This window comes from Sesamum indicum, linkage group LG9 (genome assembly GCF_026168435.1).
Source record: "Sesamum indicum cultivar Baizhima isolate 11 linkage group LG9, ASM2616843v1, whole genome shotgun sequence".
In the NCBI taxonomy this organism is placed as follows: Eukaryota; Viridiplantae; Streptophyta; class Magnoliopsida; order Lamiales; family Pedaliaceae; genus Sesamum; species Sesamum indicum.
In genome coordinates, this window is record NC_142665.1 from 6655668 (window position 1) to 6677115 (window position 21448).

At 32.6% G+C, this 21448-nt stretch overlaps 3 protein-coding genes across 6 annotated transcripts; 1 reads left to right on the top strand and 2 right to left on the bottom strand.

The window, feature by feature from the left end:
* Window positions 1-4810: 4810 nt before the first annotated feature.
* On the top strand, window positions 4811-16101 carry LOC105170900 (protein RETICULATA-RELATED 4, chloroplastic). Of its 3 annotated transcripts, none has more exons than XM_011091824.3 (9): window positions 4811-5618; window positions 6186-6254; window positions 7265-7396; window positions 7481-7534; window positions 7620-7664; window positions 8030-8169; window positions 8459-8584; window positions 8676-8733; window positions 16083-16101. In XM_011091824.3, exons 1-8 carry the CDS (start codon window positions 5031-5033, stop codon window positions 8731-8733), a joined length of 1212 nt encoding a protein of 403 aa, XP_011090126.1. In that variant the 5' UTR covers window positions 4811-5030; the 3' UTR covers window positions 16083-16101. The 3 variants fall into 3 exon arrangements, with proteins under 3 accessions (XP_011090126.1, XP_011090125.1, XP_011090123.1); XM_011091823.3 differs by lacking the exon at window positions 16083-16101 and adding an exon at window positions 9455-9919; XM_011091821.3 differs by lacking the exon at window positions 16083-16101 and having other exon boundaries at window positions 4812-5618; window positions 8676-8925.
* LOC105170899 ((+)-epi-alpha-bisabolol synthase) lies at window positions 8882-13871 on the bottom strand. Of its 2 annotated transcripts, none has more exons than XM_011091820.3 (8): window positions 13736-13871; window positions 11056-11173; window positions 10713-10977; window positions 10255-10630; window positions 9964-10182; window positions 9724-9862; window positions 9393-9641; window positions 8882-9297 (listed from the first exon to the last, which is right to left on the bottom strand). In XM_011091820.3, exons 2-8 carry the CDS (start codon window positions 11140-11142, stop codon window positions 9001-9003), a joined length of 1632 nt encoding a protein of 543 aa, XP_011090122.1. In that variant the 5' UTR covers window positions 11143-11173; window positions 13736-13871; the 3' UTR covers window positions 8882-9000. The 2 variants fall into 2 exon arrangements, with proteins under 2 accessions (XP_011090122.1, XP_088741027.1); XM_088884901.1 differs by having other exon boundaries at window positions 13709-13869.
* LOC105170898 ((+)-epi-alpha-bisabolol synthase) lies at window positions 15402-17783 on the bottom strand. Its single transcript, XM_011091819.3, has 7 exons — window positions 17697-17783; window positions 17354-17618; window positions 16894-17269; window positions 16602-16820; window positions 16360-16498; window positions 16021-16269; window positions 15402-15925 (listed from the first exon to the last, which is right to left on the bottom strand). Exons 1-7 carry the CDS (start codon window positions 17781-17783, stop codon window positions 15629-15631), a joined length of 1632 nt encoding a protein of 543 aa, XP_011090121.1. The 3' UTR covers window positions 15402-15628.
* Window positions 17784-21448: the final 3665 nt, after the last annotated feature.

The window sequence follows — 21448 nt, forward strand, 5'->3', positions numbered from 1 at the left end:
CGTAAAAAAAACTCCACATGTCTCAATCTACGTGATACTAAAAAATCTCCAGTTAACTCTCCTTATACCCACAAAATTAACTCTGTCAAGCAACTAATGAACAACTTTACAAATTTTCGAGTTGATCGGGCAAGACATGCTCAAGCAGACATATCTATGTCCAAATAAGTCCAAACTCTTATTAATTAGCTAACATATGCAGCTTTCCAACGACATGAATTGCAGTAATCAACTCTCGAATTCTACTCTAAGACCGTCTATAAGTAGAGGTTATACTACAGTCAAAATGGCAAGTAATTTAGCCACTTACACTCGACACTCTTTCTTTCTCGCAAACAGCAAGAATATCGAGCTCCCTACTCATTTTCTTTAATTCATCATTATATTACAGTTTATCAATTTTCTTTCCAAATTCAATTACTCATTTAAGTATCAAAGTGCTAATTTTTTTTTGCATTTTAATTCCTTTTTATTTAGTACTTTCAAAAAGATCTTTTAATTGTTATAATGCTGCTAAACCTTAATACGCTATCGTATATAATAAATAAATTAATTCAAATTTGATCAAATAAAAACGGAGACTCCAAAAAATTATACAAAAATAAGTGAAACCACTTGAAATGATAATAGCCAAGTGAATCAATAATATACAACAATGGGTAAGGCCCATATATCATATAGGATGGATCAAAGTCTATTAGGGACCCGACCCAACTTGCATATAGATCCCACTAAATTTTGTTGGGTGAATAGTAATTTATCCTCATATGATATTTAAAATGAGTAAATTACCTCTTATAAAAAATAAATAGTAACTTAAATTACTTCATTTTTTAAAACACATGGGGATAAATTACTATATTTTTAAAAACATAAGGAGAACTTGCTATTTTATTTTTTATAAGGGAGTTATTTGCTATTTTCCATAATACAGGTAAATAAAGTGCAATTTATTCAAAATTTGTTGATTCTAGACTTCTAGAGCTCATGCATTGGATGGAAACACTCTATTGTTGTTAGTGGATTTTTTTTTAATTAACTAGCCGTTGTTGCATACTATCCCTAACGTGCATATAATAAATAATACTTTATATTTTAAAATATATTATGAATAAAAAAATATACATTATATTTCTTAAAAAAGAAAAGAAAAAAAAAAGAAAGAAAGCAACAAAGAAAAAAAAAAGAAAATCAACTTAAGGGAATTATCGACACAACAATAAAAAAGAGAAAGAAAGAAAGCAACAAAGAAGAAAAAAGAGAAAATCAACTTAGGGGTATTATCGGCACATAACAATAAAATTGATATTGCAGTGTCATAACCGGCGTTGTGAGAGAAAAAAATGTCTTTTCTTTTTATATAGTATAGACTAAGATAAATAAATTATAGTATCTCATCTCAATACAGTAATAATACCTCAATTTAATTGATATTGTAATATGACTAATAATGATAAATAAATTACAAGCACTCATATAAAAGCAAGACAAATCTACACACATTCGATGAAACTCGAACTCACAACCTCGAATTCATTTACAAAGACTTTAAATTTAATCTTAATTATTAAATTAAGACATCATTAATACTATCTTCGTTTGTTATTCTACTAGTTATTGTTTCATTTATTTATTTAATTTCGATTGTTGCTTCCTTAAAATGAGCAGATCTCAATTCCTATGTTTAATGTAGTTGTCACCATGCACGCCCAAAATCACAACTTTGTCTTGTCACGTGATAAGATGGAATATCCTTTTCCGTCACGTGATTCTTTACAGAAAATCCGATGTCAGTTGTTTTTTCAACCAGATATGAATTTTCATATCCTAAAAAAATAAACAGAAAAAAGAAATTGATATGAATTTCTTAGAATAATAAAAAAATAAAATTTATAAGAAGAATCTAAAATTATTTTAATAAAAATTACCGGAACAGATTCAACGAATTTATAATTTTAAATTTAAAAGTTGTTAACTCGTCAAATCTGGGGATGCAGACACAATTCTAATTATGTCCAAAGAATCAGAACAATAATCCCCTAACGTGTCGGCCTATATTCGCAACAGTGTACCTAATGGATTCCCATTTTCATTTTCACAGTATAAATTTTAGAAATAATTATATTTACATTTTTTGGTTGATTTATTTATATAAATTATTCATACTTTTAAAACAAATAAAATATATATTTTTAAATATGTCAATATCGTTATACAAATTATTATTACTTTTTGGATATTAGGAGTTATTTTTGTAATCATCCACAAAATAGAAATAATATGTACAAATAAATTAGGACTAATTACACTCTCATTTTTTGAAATTTAGTGTAATTATCCTTAAACCTTATATGATTTAAAAAATTACATATAATACCATTGATGTTTGTTTCTATCTAATAAATAAGTTTTCATGGTAGTCAAAATTTATGGAATTTGTTGATATTAACAAAATAAAATAGGATATAAATACATATTTATCTCGATTAACTTATTATACAGGTCAAATAAGTCTTTTTTTATGATCAAATTATTCTTATACATATTCACATGTTAATGAATGTGACGAAGTATATCACCACCCTTATAAGATTAGTTTAGTCATAAAAAATATGTTTAACCAACAATACGTCAGTAATAAGTTAATCGAGGGTAAAAGTCAATTTTCATTCAATATATTTGTTCATACCAATAAATTCATTGAAATTCGACTAACTAACAAACTTATTTGTTAGTCGGATGCAAACTTTAAAGATACTAGATAAAGTTTCTTAAAGGGTAAATTACCCGTTTTTTCATTTTGGAATTTAAACCTTTTTTTTGTGTAACTTACCATCTCAACTATATGAAATTTGCATTTCACCACGTATGAAGCTTTTTTTTGTTGAATTTTTTGCAGGAAAAATACCACATGTTGTGTACATATAATAAAATATCATATCACATAACCTTTAAATATCACATGTGCATTGCATGTAATTTTTTGGCAAAAAGATTTATTGAAAAACAGTTATAAAAAGCATATTACAAAATATTGTCAAGTTAAAATGACAAGTTGACACAAAAAAAATTTAAATATCATAATGAAAAAATAATCATAATTCGAATGACACAAAATTTCAACAGAAAAAAAGTATAGTTATCCCAATAAATTTAAAATTAGATAGCATGAACGTAATTATTTCTACATTGTATGAATTGTTTTAGAAAAAAAGAAAATAAAAAGCGTTGGTGTGAAAAGTTGTTAGACGTTATTCTCGAAGAAGTTGCAATCGGTGTGGAATCAGATGTGGGGACATATGAAGCCTAAGATAGGAAGAAGTTGAGTCATATTTGTCTTCTAGAGCTGTACTCCTCTTGGTAAGAAAAATGAGTTGTTTCCAGGGAAAAGTACAATTTATTGTCATGCAAATGATTAAATTATTTTTTATAAAAAAAATAGTAATTTATTTTTTTATATTTTTAAAATAAAATAATTTATCTTTCTGTTTAAAGAGGTAAATCGCTTTACTTTAAAAAATATAGAGAAATAAATTATTATTTTTTTATAGAGGAATAATATTACTAATTTACAATACCACGGGGGGTAAATTGCATTAAATCCGTTGCTTTTAGGTACAATTTTTGTAAGTTTTGAGTTTTTGAAGTTATTAAAGTTTGTATCGAATAATATCGCGACTGCTTGATAATATTATTGGAAAAGTTTGAAAATTGCTAAAAATGAATAATAATATTTGTGATATTATTTTTCTTAAAAAATAAAAGTTACTGTAGATATTAAATCATGCTTTTATTATTGAGTGATTTGTATTTTTGTATATAGTCTTTTTTTTTTTTTGTAAATAAGAGGGATAACAATAATTATATCTATTATAATGGAGTAGACAACAACTTTTACTATGCAGTAGATAACATCTCATGTACATGGTAAGTTTCAAACCCATCATCTGTAAAATTATAGGACATCAATTTCGCTAATTGAGATATGCCGCGTTAATGTCTTTCTAGTTAATTATTGTATTTTTGACTGTTTGGATTGATTTTGAATCAGTGAGAATGTATGTATGATAGGGTGTGTTTGGAGTCATTTATAACGTGTTGGAAAAACTTAATTGTTGTTTGATAGTGGAATTTTCATTTAGGCAGTGGAATTCCGGCATTGATTCTTCTTTTTCTTTTTGACCTTTTGATAAGTGAATTCCAATAAGTGAGCGTTAGTGTTGATTCCAATTGTAATGATATTTCAATTATATTGATCTCCCGTTATGTAAAATATTCTTTATTTTAATTTTATATAAATTTTACGATTCTTTTTTGAAAATCACCACATCATAAAGAGGAGTTCTTAAAATTTATAAATCACTCAAACTACTCGTCTGTAACTAATAAATTGTTGGTATGATTTTAATTTAGATAAATTTTGGGTTTGAGACATAAAAACTCATTGAGCGGGAGGTAATTTCAAGATCAAAATCATTGAATATATAAATTGGTTCGAATTTAAGTTGATTAAATGCTTAGATTTCGAATTATGATGAGTATTTAGTGTTGTCGATATGTTATATAAGTGACAAGTACATGGGTGGGTGTCATTTAATTAAATAAGATTGAAATATTCGCGATAAATAGATTGTGTTGTGGGTTAGTAAATTAAGTTATGTTTGAAATTGAGGAGATTGTATGAATAAATATAAATTTTGCATGATTAAGGTATTATTTGAATTTTTGCAAAGGGTATTTTCAGCATTGGAGCTTATTAGTTTTATACGGTGCATTAGTTTCCTAAATTTTTAAAGATGAGACGATTGGAGGTGGTTCAGGTGCACCCCTAATAGAGTATAGATTCCTATCCCTAATTCTCCGACCTACCTAAACGGCGTCAGTTAAAAGACAGAGGAGAGGACTGCAAGAAACTCAAGCAGCGCCACCACCAAGATACACACACACATACACACTCTCAGTCTCGGCAACAACCTGAGAGAGAGAGAGAGAGAGAGAGAGATCTTGCGCCACTCCCCGCCATCACCGCAATGCCAATATCTACGACCCTGAGTTTCACCGCATCACCACCGCGTGGTCTCTCTCTTCCGCACCATCCGAACGCCAGCCCCAATCCCTTCTGCTCACCTCCATTTCTTTCGTTCACCCCTCAAAAACCCACCCTCTTGTCACTTACCCTGACTCATAACCCCCGCCACGAATTATTCGTAGCCTTCTCCACCAATGCTGCCTCCACCAATAGCGAGATCAGCACCAAGTTTTCCAGTGGAGGAGGCAGCGGAGGAGACGGAGGCAACAGCGGCGGTGGCGGAGGAGGTGGAGGCAATAACGATGGGAACGAAGGAAATGACGATAAGAACAAGAAGCAGAACAAAGAAGAAGCTTTAATGGCTCTGGCGGAGGCTGGGAGGACTCTGGAGAGCTTGCCTAAGGATTTGAAAGTTGCCATAGAAGACGGCAGAATACCGGGATCGATTGTTTTGAGGTATTTCAATCTCGAAAAATCAGGATTTCTTTCTTGGCTTATGAAGTTCGGAGGTTTCAAGGAGAGGTTGTTGGCTGATGATCTCTTCTTGGCTAAAGTTGCCATGGAATGCGGCGTTGGTGTATTCACTAAGGTACCTCAATTCAGCCAAAAAAAATTATTTCTTACACTTTATTGCTCTGAGTATGTATAGTTTCTGTTCAATTTTACTTTTTTCCATTTTTGTTGCTTGTTTAGGCTGTTTTCGTTTTTCCCCTTATCTTGAAATGGAGCATGTATACTTGGTCTCGGTTGATTTTTCTTTTGGTATGGCTAATATCTTCAGTCTGATAAAATTAGTCCATTGGACTGAATAGTAAAATTTTTCCGCTTAGAGTTGGAATATATTTGCGGGTCCTCTCCTTTTCTTTAGCCGGGGAGATGATGCAACATTCCTGATGGTCTTGATTTTCGTTTGAGTGATTGCGATACTTGCATCAGATCATGCTGTATGGTTGGTTTAATTTGTTGTTAATAACTGTTATCTATTCATTTTGATGATGATAATGGGAGGGAAAGATAAAGAATCGATGCAGTCGTGAAGCCTTGACCTAGTTTAGATTATTCTGCAAAGGTTATATATTTGATATTCAAACACAATGAGTTTACATGAACCCGTTTGCCAAAACCTGCTAGTCATTAATTGCTTTTCATTTTCCAGACTGCTGCAGAATATGAGCGTCGCAGGGAGAACTTTTTCAAGGAGCTCGAAATTGTTTTTGCTGATGTGGTATGGTACCTTCTTTTATGCTTATCTATAATCACTTTCTGCAGTTTCCCTTAGTTTTTGCACACTGCTATGCATTTGTTTCTTCTCTATGATAATGAATTTTCAATGAACAATTCATTGAAATATGTCTGACATTCATTATGTATTGCTCATGGAGTTACTTTTAGCTTAGGTGGTTTCTTGGGGATCACTTTGATCCAATAGTTTATTAAATCGATGAGGCAGGTCATTACCTTAAAGAGGACCTTAGCAACTTTCAACATTCAAGGGTATCAGTTCAGGGCCTTCTGGCAGATATGACTGTGAAGTGATTTTTCTGGAAGCATGAAACTATTATTCTAAGGTTTTCTATTCACCTAAGCGTAGTGATGACTGCTGGGGAGGCAATTAGATTGCTAAGTCTATAAGGTAATCCAATAAAGGTTGCCTCCTTTTATCCAAAGTCCCAGGGGAGAACTAATCTCTCCTGATGAGTTGATCTCCAATTTCTAGTGCTTTATGTTCCCTTGGGGTTGTACACTTCCAATTGATGACAATTATAATTCCATCGGAATGGTATAATCAGATTGCTATTCAAATTTATGATTCAATTAGTTACGGAATCTTTTGGGTTTTGTTTAGTTTGCATGGACATCTCTGAAATTGGTTATTTTGGCAGAGGGCCTGTGTATATTATATGAAGTGAACTTCTAAGTTTGGACATAACTCTGCATTATCGGAGTGAAAAGCTCATCCATGAATTTATGACAGATGAAGTATCAGACCTCCATAAGAAAAGAAAAATTGTACATCTAGATTCTGAAATTCCTTTATCTTAGCCTTTCAAATCCTTGTACTCCTGTTCTGTTGTTTTACTTCGAATTTGAGTGATAGAACTTTGTTATTACGGTTGTGGGACCATCACTCAAACTGATATACACTAATAACATCTGATTCTTGACCTGTCAAAAGATCCATAGAATCAGACTTTAGATGTCGTCCTTATATTTTTCAGTTTGTCTTTGTGCTAGGTGATGGCCATAATAGCAGATTTTATGCTTGTCTACCTTCCAGCTCCCACAGTTTCTCTCCGACCTCCTCTTGCACTCAATGCTGGGCGCATTGCTAAGTTCTTTTACAGTTGTCCAGATAATGCTTTTCAGGTAAGATACTTAAATGTTTATTGCTTCATTATGACATACAATATGCGCTGAGCAGGTGGAATCTGGTTTAAATCTCATATGCAGGTTGCTTTGCCTGGAACCTCATTTTCGTTGTTGCAGAGGATTGGTGCAATAGTGGTAAGGGAATCTATTAGTTTATTTATACAAAAAAGGTGTCTGAAGACACGGATTTCTTCTCATATGTCATGACTTCTTTTCGCAGCGAAATGGAGCTAAGCTGTTCACTGTTGGCACTACTTCGTCTCTGGTAATTTCCATTATAAGAAAATTTGAGCTGTAGTTTACTTGCTCCAATTTTTTCAGTTGGTCAGCATCCAAATCATCATGCTTTAATAATGTCTCTTAGACATAATTTGTGAAAGTTATTTAGAAATTTCTGTAAGAATGCCACCAGTGTAGGGGATGCATGCAAACTTCATTGAGCATTACATTTCATGTCATGTTAACTTATCTATTACCTGAATGTTGTCTGCAAAGAAGAGGTATCTATTTACGGCTTATTTGATGATATTCATAACTTTTTGCCAACTTTTTGAATTCTGTATAATGTTTATGTTTATTATTACAAACTGAAGCAGAAACAGAACATAATTATTGACTCATGATGTCTAGGTCGGTACTACAGTGACAAATGCATTGATAAACGCTCGTAAGGCTGTCGACCACTCTGCGGCTGATGAGGTGGAGAATGTTCCTGTACTATCAACAAGTGTTGCCTATGGTGTCTATATGGCTGTATCCAGCAATCTCCGGTAAAAAATGATTATACATCTCTATTCCAACATCCTTATTCCTACATTTTTAATCTTAACTTACTACCTCTCGCTTTGTAAATAACCCACACCTAGTTTTCACTGGAATTGGAGTTTGCAATTTTATAGGATTTTAAGATATTATCAATTGTTAGTCTACTCATGAGCGGTCGTAAACTAGCTGTTGCAAAAATTTAAGTTTATCTGCTTTATTTATGTATTTGGCAATGTGGAGTTGAGATCCTGTGACCACAGTAATTCTCTGTTAAACATTCTTGTTCTGCAACAGATACCAGGTGTTGGCTGGTGTAGTTGAACAACGGATACTAGAGCCCTTGCTTCATCAACATAAGTTATTGTTGAGTGCTATGTGCTTTGCTGTGAGAACAGGCAACACTTTTTTGGGTTCATTACTGTAAGTGCTTAACCTTTCACTACACTTACCTTGCATCTCTTCTTATCCTCGTATTATAACTTGTGTGCTCGTGTTTTGAATTGTTCCTCAGGTGGGTTGATTATGCTCGTCTTATAGGCATCCAGAAGGCTCAAGATCTAGAATCATAGGTATTAAATCATCACTCTTAAGTGAAATTGAGCTTATTTGTTGACATTTCATAAGAGTAGTTTACTGGATACCGAGTGTAAGGGATTTATGTTGCTTGTGCAGTTAGGTTTCCTGGATATTTACACTTGTATTGTTGGTGTGTTGAGATTGATAATGAAGACAAATTCCATTCTCTGAGCAAAATATCAAAATATTACACCACAAAATTTTAAAAACAGATTACATTCTGCATTTGATACAGTAATCACGAATTATCTTGGGGCTTTCTATGAAAGAGGAATGGGTTCAATGACTAAGGAGAGTATACGTGCTTTTGATTCCCGGTCTGGAATTCCATGCCCATCTCCATACTGATACATGCATTGGGAAATTCTGGCAAAATTGATTGAAGTTTTTATGAAATCCTTGGAGTAATCATGATTCATTAGTATGTCCTTGTTGATTTTCTTCCATGTCGATTCAATAAGATTCTTGATGAAGCTGCGCGAATCTTCCTCACAGCAACCAGTGTCATGCATGTAGCACTGGATAGATTTTGCGTTATCACCCCTCTTCAACTCATCCTGGAAAAAATAGGAGAAATTTGACTTTTATGTCCAAACGACTATGTGCTGTATATTGTACACAGATATGGTATTAGTTTAAAAGAAGTACATACAGATGAAGTTCCCAAGTCATCTGCAAGACGAGAAACTAGTGATGTCCATTTGATAATTTCAGGGTGTTTCTGTAAATCCTCCAAAGGCTCATCTTTCAGTGGATTTGTCATGGAAAAATAAGCATGAACCAGAAGCAGAGGGCCAGTGCTTGAAACCCAACCATTCCCCAGAAACTCTTTCAGGCTTGGTTTATATCCACTGTAGTACCATTGTGCTTCCAGCATGTACTTTTTGCAGAGTTCTGCCCACTACACAAACGTGGAAAATATGAGACCAGGGCAAGATTCAAAACTTCCTTAACAAGACGTGAAGCAAAAACAAGAACTCTACCCTGTTTGTAGAGTGTGGGATAATATTGAATCCTTGGTCTCTGAGCACGTCGTAAGCCATTTCATTAACAGTGTTATAGAGAGCAAGAAAACATATTTTCATGTAGTCTGGAAGAAGTTTTAAAGCACTGACATCCCACCTGAAAACAGAAGACTGACTTTTGAGTCAATTCTGGCAAGTTGTTTTTGTCTATGCATATGCACTACTCATAGAACATATGTTAAGAAATTATGAACAAACCTGTCGACTGCATCTGTGAACAGTTCCAGTTCATCCAGTGTGCCATAAACATCATAAATATCATCTATGATTGTTATCAATACTGCAAATTTCACGGACATTATCCTGCAATATCTATGACAAGGCTCAAAGGTGAATCCCACAGTCCAGAAGAAGCACTCCACTAATCGATCCCTAGCAAACTTCAACTTCTCTGCAAGACGAGTATTTGTATGCCACCTGCAAGACGTTTTTGCCAACGTTATTTGACAACATTTTCTAATCTATCAGATGCATCTCCAGTACTTATACCTTGACAACTCCTTCAGTTCATCCTGATACATTTTCTGCACTATGTTGAAATCCAGTTTAGCAAGCTCCAGCAGAAGAGGGTTCGTATCCCGTCTCCTTTCATATGCGTCGATGAACCATCTCGTCTCTAGTCTCAGCATTCGGCAATGATATGGAACTTCCAGAGCATGGCTTATTTCCTCTGCAAGATTTTGGTTAGTATTTTGCTTAAGTTTTTGCTTGAGATGATGGGTAGCAAAAACTTTCGCTGTATCCAGAATGCTCTCTCCTTCCATCGATAAGTATGAAGCTTCATACAAGCTTAATAGTCCCTTTACATCATCACAGAGGGTTGTCCTGAAATTTCCTGTCTGATCCACGAAACTTCTGAAAACCTCTGCAAAAAATTTTACAAGATTCATGTGACATTCACTTCAACTTGAATAACTCTGTATGAAGTTAGAATATCCTTGCAGTACCTGGAGAGATGTCGTATCCATGCTGCCTGAGGAGTCTAAATCTCAACGCTGCAGCATGCAAGTTCTCGACATTCCATGGATCACCATCAACAAGAACATAAGTATTCTTCAAAATTTCGTCTACATAATCCGTGAAATGATAACATATCCCAAGTTTTTGCAACACATCCACTAGCTCAATCTGATCAAATGGATCGTCTGTGTTCTCCAGCATGACCGTCACTTCACCTTTAAGCTTCTCAGATCGTTCCAAGAAACGTCTCTCCTTCAAGATCACACAGCATTTTTATCAGCATTATTACATAATACTATATAATAGTTCTTTCAGTTCTTGATCTCTTACCCCATAGACACTATGTAGTGATTGAATATACTCATCACTCCAAATACTGGGCTTGTAGTTGGCTGATCTTCTGACAGTTGCATCCATCTTTACAGCACTTTCTTAATTATGGGAATGTCTGTTTAGGACAGCCAGGGAAACATTCAGCAACTTATATATATAGGCCAAAGTTTCAGTGTAAACATATACAAGTTGCTGTTTTCTTGTTCAGATTTCATGGAACTGTTGATTGCAATAAATGTAGATCATTATGTCTAAAAACGAGTTTTCATCTGAAGCCAAGTTGAACAGATGGTTGAGATAAGCCCTAAGACCATCAATATATGGGCTTATTATTATTATTTTTTTTCTCTGAATGAATGATACAATTAGTATCAATTAAACAATTTATTTAGATGAAGAACAAAGAACTAATTAATTCAGTGATCTGTGTAAAATGGAACGATGTTAAGATAAGAAGAAAATTTATTATGATTTGTAATTTACATTAAAAGAATCAAACAATATAACGTTATTATAATATGTCATGATATAAATTATTCTCTAATTGAACGTTTTTATGGATTTTTGTATCACATAATTAACACGTCTGATATTATATATACTCATATATATTAAGTGTACTGATATGAGTGTTTTTTTTTTTTTCAAAACCATTTCATGTTAATGTTTTGATATATATTTTTAAAATATTAGATATATATCAAGATAACATTTTAAAATCTTGTATTATATATAGAGTGGCTTGCAAGTGGGAGAACAATTCAGTCAGCATTGGCTTGCAAAGATGAGCTAGATGATGATAAAATAAGATCATAATTGAATTAAAATAATAAAAATAAGTCTCGACATTATGTAGATATGTTAACAATGTCTTCCCCGTTTGACTGGATTTCTGGCACTCTTTTCAAGAAATATGAGTTGAGTTCAAGCAATTTAAAATATCTGCATACATATTTTCTATTATTTTTAATAATCCACTATAGCATAGTACAATTAATACTAGTGAAAAAAAAATCAAGCAATAATTTTAAAATTATCGTTAAAAATTATATTAAGTTATAACAAATTTGATTTTGTCATAATATAATTGATGTATGTGGCTAAAAAACACTTGAACCAAAAGAGGTTATGAAGCCCAAGTTGAGCTCGTCAGCCCAGAAGGAGAGTAGCCCATTAGAAGATCCTTGGATTCAGCCCAAGTGGGGGGTCCAGAAAAACAGTTTCCAGATTACAGACTACCTAAGTCCAGTTAAAACAATACAGGAGAAGGAAGGCGCCCCCAAGACTCAGTATTCCTTAACCTAGAAGGATTCCCTATAGAATAGAAGTCCTCACATGAAAGGAGTCTTCCTTCAAGCAAAAAACATGCTGTTGTCTACAGATTAGCTAAAGATAAGACCAAATCATGCCTTATTCATATATATCTTGCCCCCTTTTCCGAAAATACAGGTAGTATGCAGAGCCTCGACAGAGGGGGACGACCCCTCTATAAATACAAGTGCAGTCCCCAACGGGGACACCTCCCGAAAATCTAAAATGTGCTTTCTACTCTTGCTGCAGATATCAACTTTTCATTCTGATTATAATTTTCTCATGAATTTATCACTTATATTCAATTTTTCATTACAATTTAATTTTTACGATTATTTATTCCTAAATCCCAGACTAACTTGAGCGTCGGATTGCTAATGTGTTGTTTTACAGGTTCCATTTTTTCAAGATTTTTTACTTAATCAGCCCAAATCCATTATCAAGGTCCAAGGTCGTTGGGTCCGTGCTAAATTCGCATGCATTAATAATTATTAATAACAAAAAATTATATAGAAAATTGTCACTATAAATAATCACTGACACATCTATATCGATAAATTTGCGACAACTACAAATATACAAATAACAAATGATATTTTTATTAGATAGTCATTATATATGTATCATTAATTGTTCTTAGTGATAATTTTATTACCGATTCTTGCTAATGATAATTTTCACAAAAAAATTATAACTATTAGAATTATTAATTCATTATTATAATAAGATTAAAACTTTTCGTTATTTACAAATATATATATATATATATATACGATTAGTGATGATATTTTATTTGAATGTGATGTGTTTCCATCACGAAGATCGTCCGATCTAGCTAGATGGGTTTGAAGAAAATAAACTGAAACTCTGTATGGACAAGAGAGGTGCTGGACTTGTCTCCCACGTAGGTTCCTCCAAGGTTAAATTAGCTAATGAGGGTCTTAAGTAGAACTGGCATCGAGTCGAGTTCAAGCTCGAGCTCGACTCTGCAACTTTGAGCTCAAGCTCGTCGAGCTCGCCCAGGTTGAGCTCGAGCTCGAGCTCGACACTGTATTCTTGAGCTCGAGCTCGGCAGCAACGATTTCTCGAGCCGACTAGCAATTTGCATTTGGATTTACACCACCAGAATACAATTAAAGAGCTTCAACAGATATGGAGGAGAAAGACAACCATTTTAAACTGAAATTCGCATAGACATCGGGCTTTTATCTTACATATAAACTGCTACAACAGTCATGAACTTTCACCCTTTCTTCAACTTATTTTGGTTATAGAAAATAGCACCCAAACTCAAGAAAAAGAATAATAAGATGCAACAGAGAAGAAATGGAAGCCGTACTCTTTGCCGTCCTCGTTGCCGACTTACCGTCTTTGTTGGCATGAATTTGGGGCTAGGGTTTTAAGAGATGGGTTTGGAGAAGAAATGAGAGAGGAGAAAGAATGGAGATAGAAAGAGAGAGGGAAAGAAAGAGAAAGAAGAAACGAGAAAAATAGACAGAGAAAGAAATGGGTTTTGACTTTTTATGTATTATTATTATTATTATTTTATTTTAAATAATGAGATCGAATCATAAAATTTTTATATAGATATAATTGAAATTAATATATGTCCACAATCTGTAAAATTTATATATTTATAAATATTAGTATAACATTGCTATAACTATCATCTTACATTGTTGAACAACATGGGTTAATCGGGCCATCAAAATTCAGATCAGACCGCTAGATATGATTAAACTTACAGAAAAATATGTTTGGTAAAGTTTTAGACTTATTGGATATACGGATGTCGAGATATCGTACTCGAAACATAAGAGTAATCATTCAAAACAGTGTATCGTTGAATCAGACCATGTGATTTTAAATCGTACCGTCTGATATGGTCTAATGGACACAGTCTCGTATATATTTAAATTTCGTATGAATCGAGTGCCCGAATTTTAAGTTATCATAATTATTGATTAAATTTTTTAATCTCATTATATATATAATAAAATAATAATTAGAATTGTTCAACCATCATCATCATCATTGTCATTATTATTATTAGAAGATTAATTCATAGGAATTACTAAATTTTGACATAAATTTATAAATAATAAAAAATCATAAGTGAATTACTTTTCAATTTAAAAAATGTATAACATAATACAAATATATATTAAAATATAACATAAGATATTATAATAATTTTAATTATAAAAAATTATAGTTTACTAAGTTGTTGATTAAATTTATTTTTATATAAAGATCAAATGTATAAATAAAAGTACCATAATTATTATTATCCAAACCAAAATATATGATATTGATTAATAATTATAATATATGGTCAATTCATATTATAAAATTGATCAAATATTAAATATAAAATTAAATATATAAAAAATTCAAAAATAAAAAAATATATATAAAAAATAAAAAATATTCACCAGCTCGCGAGCTGGTGAACACCTAGATCTGAGCTCGAGCTCGACTTGATAGGGAGCTTGAATTTGTCGAGCTCAAAGTCAAGCCGCCTCGATTCATCTGCCACCCCTAGTCTTAAGTTGAGCAATTGGAGCTAAACGATTATAAATGTTGTCTTTAAGATATCTATAGTCCCATAAATGACAAGTTTTTCTAGCGTTTGATCTACATACGGACAACATGCGGAGGTTGAGGAATCAGGACATGTGTCCTCCATCCGAGAGTCGAGTGTGATTGGATCTTGATGGGCTTACACTAGAAGAAATTTAATATTTAACCATGATAATTAATAAATAATTACAGTAATATTCATTAACCTCAGTCACACAATGGTTGTTGATTGTGATCTGTGTGAGGGTGACTAAATATTTGTTGCGACTTATAACTACGGCAAAAATAGTTTTTATGATGAATAATTTAAATTTGTACATCGTTTTTTATTTAATTATAATTAGTAATAATTATTTACTACGGGTTCAGTCCATAACCAATAAAATTGTAATCAATAGTAAATCTTTTTTTGGCGTTAGTTGCATTTGAGAACGTGGAATGGATTGAAATATCGATTTATTGAATCAAACTGAAGCAGAAAACAGAACATAATTACTGACTAAGGCATTGATAAATGCATTGACAATAGTGACAAATGCATTGATAAACTCTCATAAGGCTGTCGATCACTCTGCCGCTTATGAGGTGGAGAATGATTCTGGACTATCGACAAAGTGTTGCCTATGGTGTCTAGATGTGCATTTGATCCAATAATCACGAATTATCTTAGGACTTTTTATGAAAGAGGAATGGGTTCAATGAGCAAGGCGAGTATGCGTGCTTTTGATTCCCGGTCTGGAATTCCATGCCCATCTCCATACTGATACATGCATTGGGAAATTCTGGCAAAATTGATTGAAGCTTTTATGAAATCCTTGGAGTAATCATGATTCATTAGTATGTCCTTGTTGATTTTCTTCCATGTCGATTCAATAAGATTCTTGATGAAGCTGCGCGAATCTTCCTCACAGCAACCGGTGTCATGCATGTAGCACTGGATGGATTTTGGGCTATCACCCCTCTTCAACTCATCCTGGAAAAAATAGGAGAAAAATCGACTTTTATGTCCAAACTACGATGTGATGTATATTGTACACAGATATGGTATTAGTTTAAAGAAGTATATACAGATGAAGTTCCCAAGTCATCTGCAAGACGACAAACTAGCGATGTCCATTTGACAATTTCAGGGTGTTTCTGTAAATCCTCCAGAGGCTCATCTTTCAGTGGATTCGTCATGGAAAAATAAGCATGAACCAGAAACAGAGGGCCAGCGACTGAAACCCAACCATTCCCCAGAAACTCTTTCAGGCTTGGTTTATATCCACTGTGGTACCATTGTGCTTCCACCATGTACTTTTTGCAGAGTTCTGCCCACTACACAAACGTCGAAAATATGAGACCAGGGCAAGATTCAAACTTCCTTAACAAGACATAGCAAAAAGAGTGAAGCAAAAACAACTCTACCCTGTTTGTAGAGTGTGGGATAATGTTGAATCCTTGGTCTCCGAGCACGTCATAAGCCGTTTCATTAACCGTGTTATAGAGAGCAAGAAAGCATATTTTCATGTAGTCTGGAAGAAGTTTTAAAGCACTAACATCCCACCTGAAAACAAAAGAATGAGACTTTTGAGTCAATTCTGGCAAGTTGCTTTTGTCTATGCATATGTACTACTCATGGAACATATGTTAAGAAATTATGAACAAACCTGTCGACTGCATCTGTGAACAGTTTTAGTTCATCCAGAGTGCCATAAACATCATAAATATCATCTATGATTGTTACCAATACTCCAAATTTCACCAACATTATCCTGCAATATCTATGACAAGGCTCAAAGGTGATTCCCACAGCCCATAAGAAGCACTCCACTAATCGATTCCTAGCAAACTTCAACTTCTCTGCAAGACGAGTATTTGTATGCCACCTGCAAGACGTTTTTGCCAACATTACTTGACAACACTTTTATAATTTATCAGATGCATCTCCGGAACTTGTACCTTGACAACTCCTTCAGTTCATCCTGATACATTTTCTGCACTATGTTGAAATCCAGTTTAGCAAGCTCCAGCAGGAGAGGGTCCATATCCCGTCTCCTTTCATATGCATCGATGAACCACCTCGTTTCTAGTCTCAGCATTCTGCAATGGTATGGAACTTCCAAAGCATGGCTTATTTCCTCTACAAGATTTTGGTTAGTATTTTGCTTAAGCTTTTGCTTGAGATGATGAGTGGCAAAAACCTTCGCTGTATCCAGAATGCTCTCTCCTTCCACCGATAAGTATGAAGCTTCATACAAGCTTAATAGTCCCTTTACATCATCACAAAGGGTTGTCCTGAAATTTCCTGTCTGATCCATGAAACTTCTGAAAACCTCTGCAAAAAATTTTACAATATTCATGGGACATTGACTTCAACTATTGATTAACGTTGAATGCAGTTAGAATATTCTTGCAGTACCTGGAGAGATGTCGTATCCATGCTGTCTGAGGAGCCTAAATCTCAATGCTGCAGCGTGCAAGTTGTCGATATTCCACTGGTCGCCACCAACAAGAACGCAAATATTCTTCAAAATTTCGTCCACATGATCTGTGAAGTGATAACATATCCCGAGTCTTTGCAACACATCCACAAGCTCAATCTGATTAAGTGGATCGTCTGTGTTCTCCAGCATGACCGTCACTTCACCTTTAAGCTTCTCAGCTCGTTCCAAGAAGCGTCTCTCCTGCAAGATCACACAGCATTTTTATCAGCATTATTACATAATACTATATAATACTTCTTTCAGTTCTTGATCTCTTACTCCATAGACACTATGTAGTGATTGAATATACTCATCACTCCAAATACTGGGCTTGTAGTTGGCTGATCTTCTGACAGTTGCATCCATCTTTACAAGGCTTTCTTAATTAAAGGATGTCTGTTTAGGACAGCCAGGAAAACATTCAGCAACTTATATAGGCCAAAGTTTCAGTGTAAACATATACAACACTACAAGAAGTACAACATTTAACCATACTTAATTACCATAGTTAATAACAAAATAGCATTAGTAAATAATTATTGACCACGACCACTCAATTTTTACTATAGTTTTTGCCATGGTGGCTAAAAAATTTGCTATAGTCTAATACTTTTACCATGGCTTTTACGGTGGCAAATACAATTTTTTCATGTTGGAAAAATAATTTTTTTTTATCGATTTTATTTTATCGTAATTAATTGTAGTCTTTTACTATAATTTTTATCCATAGCCACTAATGTTATAACTCATAGTAATTTTTTTCTAGTGCAAGCTGATGTTTTCTTGTTCAGATTTCATGGAGCTGTTGATTGCAATAAATGTATCTGGTTATGTCTGCAAATGATTTTTCAACTTAAGCCAAGTTGATTGATGGTAGAGATAAGCCCCTAGACCATAAAAAAGATATATATTACAAAGACTAATTTTAAATTTGACATAATTATAAATATATTTTTATTATTTAAATAATTATAAATACTTCCCTCTGATATTTAATAAAATTGTGTAATTGTCGATGGAAGATGTGGAATTGTCAGTTTTGTCATTATTATATATATTTTTAAAAAAACTAAAAAAATATAAAAAAATTGAATAAGGTGGATGAAAAAGATCTTAATCGGATGAGGTTTTAGAATATTCTTTATAATTTTATTCTATGATTTTTTTTAAAAAAAATCCTTTATTTTTAATGTTTTGAATATATTTTAAAAATAGTATTAGATATATAATAATAATAGTAATATAAGATAATAAATGAATAATAAGTAATAAAATAAGTCTAGCTAGTAAAAGAGTTATGTAGATATGTTAATAATTTCTTCCCAGTTTGACTGGGTTTCTGCCACACTCTCAAGAAATATAAGTTAAGTTCAAACAACTTACAGTAATCGAATTTAATGTAATTTATCCGTGTGATATTAAAAATAAGTAAATTATTTTTTTATGAGAAAAAATTAAATTACTTCTTTGCATTTTATAAAATAGTGCAATTTTACCCTAATGCGATTTTGTGCAGTTCACGCAAATTTTCATTATTTTATTTTTTTTATTTTTAATTATAATATTACATTTATAATCTTGTGTAAGAATAGTTGGCTCAGATTGAATTTAAAGTCCAAATTCAACTAATAAATCAGTTATCTAAATTTTGTTCAAATCAAATCAAGGGTCTGGATTTAAAATTGTGTGTTTATGCACTATATATCTATATAAATTTTAATTAAAAAATATATAATATATTTATATATTGATAGAACAAAAAACATATATAGAGAAAGAAAAATTACATAAATTTTTAATTTTATCTTTCATTCAATATTTCCTTGTATTTTTATACTTGTAAGAGGTATATGAAATGTGTATATATATATATATAAATATATATAAAGTTAAGATAGTATAATTGTAATAAGATATTGCTTCCAAATTATAACTGATGCGTTCAAAAAATGCACGGGTCAAATGGATATGAATTATACTCAAAGCTTGGACCAAAGCGTATGCAAATATCTGAAGGGGAGATCTACAAAAAAGGGGTTAGCACTCCGACGCCCAAATTAGTATTAGATTTGAGATAGAATAAATACATACACCCTACCATACTATATAAATTCCAACACCACTATAAATATAAAAAATATAATTTTTTAGAGGGAGGACTATTCATTGATTGTGACTACACCTACCTAAAAACCCCTTTGAAAATCATATTTTCACCTAGTGAGCTATTGTGTCGCGGGTAAAACTCTCATTTTATCCTTTCGTAGAAATTTCAATCACATTTCATCTTACCAAGGACTTCTAACTGCTAGGGAGTCCAAGTTGCCAAGGAGTCCAAGGTTTTGGGGGCGCCTTCCTCGTCTGTGAGGAGTCTCAGCCGCCAGGGAGAGTCCTCCTAGGGCTGATGTGGTTCAATGTGGTTGTTGACGGGATGCCACAAAGGAGAGTGGGCTGCCATGTGTGTGGGTCTTTTGGGCCGAATATTTGTCGGGCTTTGATCATGGTTCGAGTAGGGGATGCATTCAGCCTCCTCCCTTTTTCAATCTGTTTTGTGGAGGGTATCCGCCAAGACTGCCCGTCTGTCTACTTTCTAGGGGGCACCTGCCAAGACCGCCCGCCTGTCTGCTTCTAGGGGGCAATTGTCAAGACTGCTTATCAAGTGTTTTTGAGCTTCTCATGATTTGGGCCTCCTAGGATGTTAAGGACCTCTTGTTTATTTTTTCTTTTCGAATCGTTTGGGCCTTTTTGGGCCAACCCATTTTTATACACATCAATAACCATTGGAGAGAAAGTAAGGATAGATTAATGAAAAACCAATCATTATTTTATGCTTGTTTTACTTTCTATATATGAAGTGAAGTTAACATTAATGATGTTCTCCTCACCCCAAATAAAAAAGCCTAGTTTTTCTCTTTACAAAATGCTACTTTTAATTCAATGGCTATAATTCGGAAGTAATATTTATCATAATTGCACTCATTAATTATATATGTCACTTACTCTCTTATAAGTATAAAAATATTATATGAGAATGTTAAATAAGGAGTAAATTAAATTATCATTAATGTACCACTTTACATGTATTGACGCGTGAAAACGTATGTGAATAATTTGGTCATAAAAAATATATATATATAACAATATATATATATTTATGTGTATATATTATATTATTTTCTACATATTATATATTATAAAAATATAAATTTAAAATATTTTAAATAACACTAGATTTAGAAATTTATAATCCAAGGATCGATATTGGATTTCTAATATTGTATGCCGCGAGCGATGACGACAAGTGATTGGTGTCCATGAATTAACATTGTCCGTTCATAACCACAGAATATTAATTTATTAATATAAATCTTATCTTTCACATGAATTTATACCATTCACTTATTATTTTTCCCATTAAATACACGTGTTTATAAATGAATATTTGGGTGTGTCACATTTGAATCCACCCACGTGAAAATATAAATAAATAGGGATAATTATACTCCTCTTGAAATTTGGTATAATTATTCCAAATATATTGTAGTTTGAGAAATTGCAACTAGTACCCCTATTTAATCCTGATTAACTTATTATTGACTTATTGTTGCTCAAATTATTTTTTATATAATTAAATTACTATAAGAAGTTTTCACGTATTAATACATGTGATGAGATATATTTTTTACCGTTATAAAGATAATTTAATTCGAAAAAGTTATTAACCTTCAACAAATTAGTAGTCGTGTTCATGATGTGACATTGTCCATTCATGACCACATAATATTAAAATATTAATATAAATATTATATTTCACATGAATGTATACCAATCAATTATTATTTTCCCATTAAATGCATGTCTTTGATATATCAATACTTTCAATCAAGCAATGCGACATTTGAAACCACCCACCTGAAAAATTACTCCTACTCAAATTTGGTGTAATTATTTGTAAAAATATTATAATTTGAGAAATTATATTTAGTACTTTTAAAGTTTGCGCTTTCGTCAAATAAATTAGTCCATTTTTT